The 10,792-nt window shown below is 39.8% G+C and overlaps 2 protein-coding genes across 4 annotated transcripts in view; one reads left to right on the plus strand and one right to left on the minus strand.

Moving 5' to 3' along the window:
* The window catches only part of ncf2 (neutrophil cytosolic factor 2), a 9,333-nt gene extending 7,317 nt beyond the window's left edge, over positions 1-2,016 (minus strand). For both annotated transcript variants that reach the window (XM_008438332.2, XM_008438331.2), the window contains exons 1-4: positions 1,996-2,016; positions 771-966; positions 406-488; positions 134-242 (exon numbers count right to left, since the gene is read on the minus strand). In XM_008438332.2, coding sequence (XP_008436554.1) covers positions 134-242; positions 406-488; positions 771-944 — 366 coding nt within the window. In that variant the 5' untranslated portion in view covers positions 945-966; positions 1,996-2,016. The remainder of the gene's footprint in view (positions 1-133; positions 243-405; positions 489-770; positions 967-1,995) is intronic.
* Positions 2,017-2,310: 294 nt separating this feature from the next.
* On the plus strand, positions 2,311-10,786 carry garem (GRB2 associated, regulator of MAPK1). 2 transcript variants are annotated; one of them, XM_008438336.2, is made up of 6 exons: positions 2,311-2,687; positions 3,233-3,373; positions 4,114-4,244; positions 5,663-6,859; positions 7,445-7,599; positions 7,682-10,786. In XM_008438336.2, the coding sequence occupies exons 1-6, from the start codon at positions 2,546-2,548 to the stop codon at positions 8,523-8,525; spliced, it is 2,610 nt and encodes an 869-aa protein (XP_008436558.1). In that variant the 5' UTR covers positions 2,311-2,545; the 3' UTR covers positions 8,526-10,786. The 2 variants fall into 2 exon arrangements, with proteins under 2 accessions (XP_008436558.1, XP_008436559.1); XM_008438337.2 differs by having other exon boundaries at positions 7,685-10,786.
* The last annotated feature ends 6 nt before the right edge of the window (positions 10,787-10,792 follow it).

Here is a 10,792-nt window from a genome sequence, read left to right on the forward strand (position 1 = left end):
AAAATGCTGCTGTATTATATAATGCAGTAAATGCTGCTGCTTATTTTACAACTACTGAGAGTCAGCTGGGTTCTTTCTGGCAACAGCTGAGTGGAGAGGGATATAAAAATATATATATAAATAAACTGCTTACCTCACATGCATATAGGATGTATCTGAGACCGAGTGCCTTGTAATCGATCAGCTGATTGTTTCGGAGAGTTTTAAAAGCTCTCTGGAAATCTGCTGAGCTCTCCTCATACCTTCAAGCAGAGTAGTGGAGTAAATAACACATCATGTATCTGACAGGTAAATCCATAAATGGTGCCCAAGAATCAAACTGGATGGAACATATGCCAAGTTTATTTATTTATTTTGAATAAAACAGAAAGTTGGCATTTTATTCAAATGATGTGTGCTGCTTGCCTCTTCTGTTTGTAAAAGGTGATTCCTCTTTGAAAGAAGGCGACTGCCAAATGCTCATCCTTACGAATGCTGGAGTCAAACGCCTAAGGAATAGTAGAAGAACAAGAAGAAGAAGAAAAAAAAACTCCTGTAACTTCCTCTTAAAGAACAAAAATGGTTCAACTACTTCTTCTTTCAGGGTGACTCGCACTTTCAGACACTATCGCATATGCATCATCTCACAGTTGACCCCAGCAGAGTCTGGATGATTTATTTTTTATTTATTTTGTTATTTATTTATTTTTTACCCTTTGATTGGTGGAAGAATCTGTGACTTTCTGGTCAAATGTGACCAGTATTTCACTCTGTGTGTATTCCAGACATACCTTTTCAGCAGCGTCCAGGTCTTGGTTGAGAAGGTGGAGGCAGCCGATGTCAAAACAAATTTTGGAGTTGGGTTCCTGGATGGACAGGAAGATGCTGAGGGCTTCCTGCCAGTCCTGTCTGTCGGCGCAGGTCACAGCCTCGTCCCACTGCCGCAGGGTGTCCACGAAAGACATGTTCGCCGGGGCCCAGGGCACACTGAGAGCAAATTGGGGAAGCTCTTCTGATTTGTACCAGCGAGATCAGGAAGTGCGGTGACACGTAGCAGTGCTTGACAGTTTCCCTGCACCGCAACAAGTCCAAGTGCTATTTATATGATGAAATATGTAGAGTGCATCATAAAAAGGTGTTTAAATTCAGAGCTGCTGCAAGATCATTTAAGATGACATGAAGAATCCAAAATATGCATGGAGCAAATACTTATACTGTATAATAAAGTATTAGACACATGATACACTCAACAGTTATTTTTTATGATGAATATATTTCCATTTATCATTTCACATTCTCTCTGCTATAGTCGATCATAAAATACTTTTAACAGCCTCTGTGTTCTGATATCTGATTGATTAACCTGCACAGCAACTTGTAGCAGCTTTAATCCCGCCCACTGACTTTGATGATTATGATTCATATAACTATGCTTTTAACTTACATTCACTTCAAATTTTATTTGAAGATTTATGCATAAATGTATTATTAAATATATGATGCATTTAAAAAATAGACACCTTTATCCATTTTTAATAATTAGATATTAGTATGTATTTTATTAAACTCTTTCATATTTGGCCCTTGATCACCCATGTTACTTCACATGATTTAATAAATAAATAGCAGCAAATAAACTGAGGAGACAATGTTTTTCTCAGGCTTACCCATTTGGTCTGACATTCATTGCATTTCAACGCAAACCTAGTAAAGCTGGAAAGAAATGGATACGTAGATTGATTTTACATGGAAAAATTTTCTCCCTATAATTGCAACAAGTACTTTTATTAAGTATTGCAAATTATAAATACATTTTAATTTTAAATTAATTCAATTTTGCAACTTGGCAGATTGCTTCTAAATGTGATATTGTCACATATGTGGTTTCAAAAAAATATGTTGTCTAGGTAGTTATTCAGTTTTATTTTTTTTTATGCCTACTAAGCTGCATCATTTGTTTAGTTTTTCTGTTTAAGAGAGGCATTCCCACAGAATGATGCTGCCGTCACCACCTACCGGATTTAAACTCGGCAGCAGCCACCATAGTCCCAAACAGGTCGAGGATTACCTCCTAATCTATTTTAATAATGAGCGACTCTGCCAAACTTTACAGCACAAAATACAACCTCCGGTCTGTACATTTCAAAGTAAATTACTTGTAAATAGCCTAATGTCGCCTTTGATAAAAAATATACTATATCCTCCAGTAGGACATAAAGTATAGAATACTTTCCTAGATATTTTAATGTGTGTGAATACATTTAAATGTTATAAATAAAGTTTCTCATTAGGGTCTAAATAAACAACGCTCTTATTTTGAGAGACCCGATACGCGTTTCCGTTAGCCGTCGCTAGCTAAACAAACATGGCTCTGCTACTTTTTCAGACAACGAACCCTTATGATACTTAGGCACGTAGAAAAAAAGGGAAACATGCAACAGATAAGACGCGTCATGTTATTTAATATATGACACTTTAATTTAAGAACAGCGGTATCTTTGTTTTATTTGGCCCAGAGAAGCCCTTCGTAGCCGTGTTTACATGCAGCTAACTCCACAGTTGGCTAATGGAAGCTAGTTGTAGCAAAATGGACCTTGGAACAATGTTGTACAACAATTTAAAAGATGTTACATGGAGCACGACGTCCCTACCTTTAGACCAGCTGGTCAGTACATATAAGCTGCCCCAGATTGTCAAACTGGATAACGGTGAGTAACATTGTGACTGCACTGACTTCTCAAGCTATTATCTTTGCGTTGGTGAGCAGAAAATTCAGTCTTGTGGTTTATAATTAATGCTGGACTTGGTTGTTTAAAATACATTTTTAGAGATTTTCTTTGGTAGGACGCAAATGGTGCATCTGCTTAACAGGTCACATCATGTTAGGCTGAAGAAATTAATGTAAATGTGAACAATAAAAATGTATTCTGAGGTGGTGTCACTGTGTTTATGCTAAGAATGAAAACCAATTCGTTTGTGTTGAAGCTAGACAATGCAGGAAAAGTTTAGAAATTATTTTTTTAAGCACTACAGACCGCTCGGAAATGTAATTTTAATGTAAATGAAGCATGTAATGTCAATGGAAATAACTTTTTGCCGTAAAGAGTAAACCGTTTGAGAATATGTCTGCTGTCATAACTTGTGTTTCACAGCATCCAGTGTCTTAACAGCACAAATCATGTAGCCTTTGTCTGATCTAAAGATGCACATTTCATTTTTTTTTATTTTATTTGCCACTCCATAACTTGTGCAGGTCAATCAGTTGAAGGGCTTCGAGACAATGACTACCTCTTGATCCATTCCTGCCGTCAGTGGACAACCATTACTGCTCACAGTCTGGAGGAGGGACACTACGTGATTGGGCCCAAGATAGAGATCCCTGTTCATTATGAAGGTAAGCTCCAGCAACAGGCATTTTTTGTATGATTTCTCTATATCAGTTTACTAGTTCAGTTTGTAACCCACATATGAAAATTTCGTCCCAACCAGCTACCATTTCATAACTATTTAAAAACAACCTGTACCCATGTCTTCGAAATGGGACTGCAAAATATTAGGAAATATTAAGGTTTTTTGTTGATATGGTGATGAAATTGTTGTTATTAACCAACATTTTCTATATTTTCCATCATAATAATATCCCCACAACTCTTTGGGGCTTTTGTTTTTGTTGCAGCTTTGGTCAATTTGTCCCTCAATGGTCAAAAAAGTCCATCCTGCTGGCCATATGTGAAGACAGTGTTGGTGTATTTATTTTGAAATGTATTATTCTACCAAATATTTCATCTAAGCCGTCCTGTGAAATAGTTTTTTCTCCACACACTGACACTGGAGTGACGGTTGTAATTTGAAATATTTTTGTTTTATTGCTATTGGTAAGTATTTTTGATGAATTGTGAAGGTAAATATAACTCTAAAAATGTTATAAAATGACTAGCAGCTCTGTGTAATTTGTCTTTCTACCTCCACCTTTGTCTCTCTCCATACACCAGGCTGTAACAGTTTATATTTTGAAAATCCATCATTTCTGGAATCAACAGCACGGTCGACTGTTCATCACTTTGAGAATATTCTTGATACGTGAGCTGACCTTTCTTCTTGTATTTCTTTGTTTGTTTTTTTTTTCAACTTCAGGTCAGTTTAAGCTGCTGGAGCAGGACAGAGATGTCAAGGAGCCTGTGCAGTACTTCAACAGTGTGGAGGAGGTGGCCAAAGCTTTCCCTGAGAGGGTATACGTCATGGAGGAGATCACTTTCAATGTTAAGGTACATTCAACCCGTTAAACTGACGTTGATTAAAGCTGCGTTAGGCCAGGTTCAATAGGAAAAGTGGTTATGAAGATATCGCCTCAATAATGCATCAGAGAGAATTTGTGGTAACTGTTCATGAGACTAGCAACGAGTAAAAACCGAAGTACATATAATTAGAAAACTATCAGAAAGAAAACTATTAAATGATCCTGGTCATACAAGCACCATTTATTTATTCAGCAAATTAAAGATTTTTAATGTGATAAAGTGATAAAGATGTAGTAGTTATAATTTGTGGATGTTATCAGGCTATCTGCTCAGGTTGCTAAAAGAAATGTCATTGGGAGATGTTTATTGTCAAACAGGCAAATTATTTTTTCCCCTGCTTACTCTTTAAGCCAGCTGACTGGCTTTGCGCAGCAACGGCTAGTCAAGGAGAGACTTCAAGATTCTTTTTATTATCGCTCTCAGTGAAGAATCTGAAGTGTAGTAACAGTAGGAAGGGAAAATTTGCTGTCTTGAAACACTTAAAGCCTTTTGTTTATCTTGATTTTAATGACTTCCTGCTAAACTATGAAGAACTACAAAGGACAGCATTCTTCTCAGAACTGTTTTATGCTTGCCTTAACTCCAGCAATAAAAGGAGTGTCTGACGAGACAAAATCACCCCATTGGCGTTCATGACAATGCACACTGGGCTTTTTAGTCCCAGTACTTATTTCTCACTCCATTATTTAGTGTTTTGCTTACTTGTTTTTTTAAGGTTAAAGTAAAAAAAAAAAAAAAAAAACTATTGTGACACTCAATCAGTTTCTACCGGACTAAAGATAAACACATAGGTTTAACTAATTGAATTTTAGGAATGTTGACTGGACCAGTTTGTACCTGTATACTGTTTATATTGTCACCTAAATAACAGAAAAGCATCAGCCATGAAGCTTTAGATTATAAAAACTCATTTGAGCATTTCTATGAACTACAGTCAGTCATAACTCCGGAAAACAAGAAGAACTGGCCTTCTGTTGGTAGAAGAATTATGACAAAGGTATAATAAGGATGGAGATATTTTTCTAGGAAATGTTACGATGCCCTTAAATGCCAGATGATGCCACTACATTGTTAAGGGTAATTTGCTATATAGGAGTTAAATGGAAGCTGCTCTCTTGTGGATGTATTTTAAGACATCACCTCAGACACAATGCTTCCTTGTGTGATATCATGAAAGAAAAAAACTAAATCAATTGACCAAGTATCCAAAAAAAAGTTGAGATGTGGATACGTCTGGTTTGTCTTCGGATCCAATTTCCAGATGCCTGAAAATGCCGCATTTATCTACAAGCACCATGGCTTGTAGCTACCTAAACATTTGGGAAAGATGTCCCAAAGATGAGTGTGTTGGTGCAAATTTCCCATCCATTACCTTTTGTTCACAGATGGCTTCAGGGGAATGTAATGAAGACACAGAAGTTTACAACATAACACTAAGTACTGGTGACGAACTGACTTTAATGGGTCAGGCGGAGATCCTTTATGCCAAGAGCTCTAAAGAAAAGTCGAGGCTCAACACCATTTTCAAGAAGATCGGCAAGTTCAATTCCATCAACAAGATCGGCCGCGGGAAGATGCCCTGCTTGATTTGCATGAACCACCGCACCAATGAGAGCATCAGCCTGCCCTTTCAGTGCAAGGGCCGGTTCAGCACCTGCAGCCCGCTGGAGCTGCAGATGCAGTATGGTGAGCACACCATCCGGAACATTGTGGAGAAAACCAGACTCCCGGTCAACGTGGTCGTGCCCAGCACGCCGCCCCGCAACCAGCACGACCTCCACCTCATCCGCGAGGGCCACCGCTACAAGCTGGTCAACATCCAGACCAAGACGGTGGTGGTGTGCTGCGTCCTGCGGAGCAACAAGATCATCCCCACCCACTTCCCCTTCCACATGGCCATGCCGATATTCATCGTTCCGGAAGAGCTGCTGCAGGGAGAGCTGTGGCTAGAGACCATGGTGCACCGCTGGTTTTCCTTCTGCCAGGAGCAGTTTGACATCGACGACTACTCTCGGGCAGTCCGGGACGTGCGGGCCGACTGGAACGAAGACGGCAGTAGCCCGAAGAAAAGCAGCGGGAACGGCAGCTGCGGAGGCAACGGCGGGAGCGGCAGCTCCAACGGGTGTCCCGGCTACAAGCAGGTGCCCAGCTCGTTGACGTACGCTAGAGACGAGCTCACGCAGTCTTTCCACCGACTTTCGGTGTGCGTGTATGGCAGCAACCTGCACGGGAATAGTGAAGTCAACTTGCAGGGGTGTATGACGCTGTGCGGAGACTGGTCTCTTCCGCCTTCCGACTGCGGCCATTCAGAATCCGGAGAGAACGAGCATCTGTTCCCTGAGCTGTCGGACTTCACAAGCCAACATGCCAATCTCAGCAAGTTGGACGTTCCCTATGAGGAGCTGTGGTTGGATCACCTGAAAAGGCAGAGCCCAAACCCTTCCTCAGGTGAAGGTGTACGAGTCACCAACGACGACTGTGCGACAACGGCCTCACTGTATCCAGTCACATGTCCTCTTAGTGCTAGAACCAGTTTGGACGTTCCACTTACTCCACCACCTGTCCCACCAAAGTCTGAAGCTGTGAGTAGAACGCCATTCTTTGATGCACTCTGTGTGTTGAGTCAAACAGAGTTTGACTGTTTCACTCAACAGAGTCAAACTGCTTCTGTTGAGAGTTTGATTCTTCAGTGTCTTCATGCTTAGGGTTTTTTTCTTTCTTTAATTGATGAATGTAGAATTCTTGAGTATTTTTACTTCATGGTCAACATCATTATTGTGATTTTATGTTGCACCACAACACAAAGTAGTTTATTGATATGAGGTGGAAGGAAAATATTCAGGCACCTGTTGTGTTTCTGGTGTCTCTACCAGCTTTAGACTTTTAAAGATAACCCATCTATCTTTGAATAATCATTTTTGAGTCTTACCAAAAATCTTTAATTGCATTTATGTCTGGACTTTGACTGGACCAGTCTAATTCACGAATATACTTTGATCTAAACCATACCGTCGTAAGGTGATTGTCTTCTTCAACCTCTAATTAGTTTTCTTCCGGTATCGCTCGGCCTTTAGGTAACCAACTTCCCATTGGCACTTGTATTACTACAGAAAGTTTCAAGTATGAAACTTTCTAACTGTTTTCAAATGAATCCAAAATCCGTTTAGGTGAAGGAGGAATGTCGTCTTCTGAACGCTCCACCCATTCCTCCCAGAAGTATGAAGCAACTACCGTCGGTGCCCATCCCTTCGAAGCCCCGCCAGCAGGACACTCGGTCTCCAAGTCCAACTCTTTCCTATTATTCCTCAGGTCTCCATAACATGTAAGAATCGGAAGCATTCTAGGAGGGGGGCGGGAGATTTAATAGAATTATTTGGCAAATGAGTCTTGTCATTTTTCTTTAGCAGTGGAGCAACTGAGCAAGAGGGAGCCGAGCTACAAGAGCAAAGTCACGTCTGCTACCCCTGCAGCTGGGGTAACGCCAGCACTACGGAGAAAAGAGCCACTTCGCCCAGTGGAGGCCCGCCGTTGGACGACGTGCCGACCCGTCTGTCTTGGCCCAACAACTTTATCGGAGGAGACGCTCACTGCATGGACGAGTTCGTGCCCGCGAGCTGCCGGAGTTACTTCAGCTACCCCAGAAAGAGGACCCCGAGTTCCTCGAAGACCTGTGCAATCAGTCTGGACGACTACGATGGCCGAGAGCTGGCATGCCGCCGCGGGGAGTTCAGCTTGCAGAAAGGCCCCACGGACCAGATCTGCACTAAATCTTCAAGCTACAACTCGGAAATGTACCGGAACAAGCCAATAGAAGAATCGAACACTAAGCAGAGCTTATCCTGCCCCATTTTACCACCAAGAACACCTAAATCCAACGCCATCAAGAAGTGCCCGGATTTCCCGACGGAGTCCATCTGCAACGAGTCGCAGCAAGCCGCCGTTCAAACCGAGCCTGGCACCAACGAGATTTGTTCCAGCTCTGCAACTCTAAACTGTCCCTCTGTCTCTTCCATCGCACAGTGGCAACCGCCTTTGAACTTGTCCGGCATCTCCATTGAAGAGGTGTCCAAGTGTCTGAAGTTCATTGGCCTGCCCAACGACATAGTCTCCCTTTTTGTGTCCGAGAAGATTGACGGGAATCTCCTCCTGCAGCTCACCGAAGAGATTTTGTCCGAAGACTTCCGCCTAAGCAAGCTGCAGGTGAAGAAACTCATGCAGTTCATAAACGGGTGGAGACCCAAGATATAACGGTATGAAACACTAAATCTGGTTGTAAAAGCTGAGAACATAATGCCTTCAAGTATACACGCTATGCACAGCGAGCCTCAAGCAGGCTTGGGATTTTTCTCTGATATGTTGAACTTATTTCTATCGCTATGTCGCGGGAAACGAACCGCGGTTTGGTCGTTTCTTCAAAACCCTCGGGCTGTCCGTGACTTTAACTGAGTGAAACTAATTGGCACTTTCATTATAAGGCGTATATTTATGTCAGAATCCTAGTGTGTTTCCATCCACAACCCACTAATTGTTTATGACAAAAATGTTGTTTTTATTTGAGTCAAATGAAATACAAACGAAAACAAATGTGAAGAGCTATAGGATGCTAGAATCTTAAACTATTAAGATTTTTAAGAGCACAAATTACATGTGTGTCTAAAAAGTAGCATCAATAATTTTTTTTAAATAAACAATGTTTTTTTTTTTTAACTAAATCTAAAAATACATTATTCACTAATTATAGGGAAAGTTCATGATTTTTCAAGCATTTTTGTTGCAATATAAGAAAAGCTTTTTATCTTACCTGCAGTAGCCAACTTTCTCTGTGTCTTCATTTAGAATCATTTTATGTCAAATTTTCAGTTCAGTTTATTTTATCCAAAACGGCAGTGTATATAAAAAAGTGAATGCAACACAATTCCAGTTTAGTTGGTCGCTGAGTCAAGAGCTAATAGCTAGCCAGACTAAAATCTTTAATAAAAAATAAAGCCAATCCATGTTAATATGTTGTAATAAGCTAGTTATCAAGTATACTAATGTTGCTGTTACCCATGTTGCATCCCTTGAAAGTTATTTAATGCTAGAAATAAAGATAATCTTTAATTTTTGTACAGAAGTTGTGCTCTCTATGGCCTTCTATATTTAAAACATATATTTTTTATTACTTGAATTTTAGACACAAAATGTAAAAAATAATATAATAATAATAATTTCCAATAATACTTTATGATCTCAGCTCACTCATGTTTTCTACATTGATAATCTATGCAGACCGCTCACTTTTCTGCCCATTGTCATTATCCATATATGGTACTCACTTCCTGTTTTTGAGAGGAACAAAGAATTTTTGTTGTCAAAAAATGCTTTTGAAATGTATCTGCATTGAAAAAAACAAAACGAGATTTTACAACATTTATGCTCTTGAACAAGCATTGAAGCTCCAGCCTCCACGTTCAACCAATCAGATTAAATGCTAAATAAAGACACCAAAGGAGTTAATCTACTGCAGGTAGGAAATGAACTGAACCTCGCTTCAGAAATCCTGAACTGTCTCTTTAATATGTTGTTGGAGAAGCACTAATAGTATTTAGGTGTGTGTGGTATTTGATCATAAGGACAGGGATGCAAAAAGAAAAAGTTACTGTGCAAGTTGAAACATAAAACAAAAAAATTTGATTTATGTTTAACGTTATTGTGTTGCCTGTTTTATTTGATGATTTTTAACTCGGTTTTAGCGGCGGTCTGTGGCAGTAGTTTGTTTTTTTTTTGTTTTTTTTACTCCATGTTTAAAATACAGGGAGATTTTTAAGCTCATCCTTCAGCTTTTTTTCGGTACTGTAGTGGAGTTCAGGTTTCTTCGAAAAATCATCAGCTGTGGCTTTAAGTTACTATGAAAAAAATGTGTGAATAAATGCGAAATGAACAAAAACGTGTCACAGAAAAGTATTACACTCAAGAATATTGATTCATTCTAGGTTTGAGAAGCTTATTCGTTTAGTGCATATAAACCCAACCTCACTTTGTTTTCGGAAACAGGAAACACACTAATCTTTTATTATGCAAATCTTGTTTCCGTTCGATGCAGTTCTAAGGTTGTAACAAATTCCACCGACGTAAAGCGAGTGAAAATTCTGTCCCAACTCCAAAGCGAACATGGAGCTGAGGCACGACGCTGTTCATCAAGGATAAATTATGCATCATGCACTTTGGCAGATTATACTTTAATAATGCAGTCGATTTTAAGCGTATTGAAGTGTTTTGCGAGTAAATGCACTACATGCTTTTTTTTTTTTTGTTTTGTTTATTTCAAAACGGCAATGGTACGTCTGTTTTCTCGTCACTGTTGTTTGTTCCAAAGTGTCCTCTAATGCAAAGAGTCTCTCAGCGCCTTAACCGAAAAGCCCTTAAAAAGAGGTTTAGCAGTTTAAACTCTGGCTCCATGTTTCGCCAGTTTTTCTCAAGATGATGTCGACAGACCTCAATGGGAGCCATGTAAAGAGGTTCAACGCCCTCTCCCC

This window comes from Poecilia reticulata, linkage group LG20, assembly GCF_000633615.1.
Source record: "Poecilia reticulata strain Guanapo linkage group LG20, Guppy_female_1.0+MT, whole genome shotgun sequence".
NCBI classification, from domain to species: Eukaryota; Metazoa; Chordata; class Actinopteri; order Cyprinodontiformes; family Poeciliidae; genus Poecilia; species Poecilia reticulata.

Excerpts from the sequence above, each read along its gene's own strand:
- garem (XM_008438336.2), top strand. The coding sequence starts at position 2,546 with ATGGAAGCTAGTTGTAGCAAAATGGACCTTGGAACAATGTTGTACAAC. Across the intron at positions 6,860-7,444 it reads TCCCACCAAAGTCTGAAGCT|GTGAAGGAGGAATGTCGTCT; the intron begins GTGAGTAGAACG and ends AAATCCGTTTAG. Across the intron at positions 7,600-7,681 it reads TCCTCAGGTCTCCATAACAT|CAGTGGAGCAACTGAGCAAG; the intron begins GTAAGAATCGGA and ends ATTTTTCTTTAG.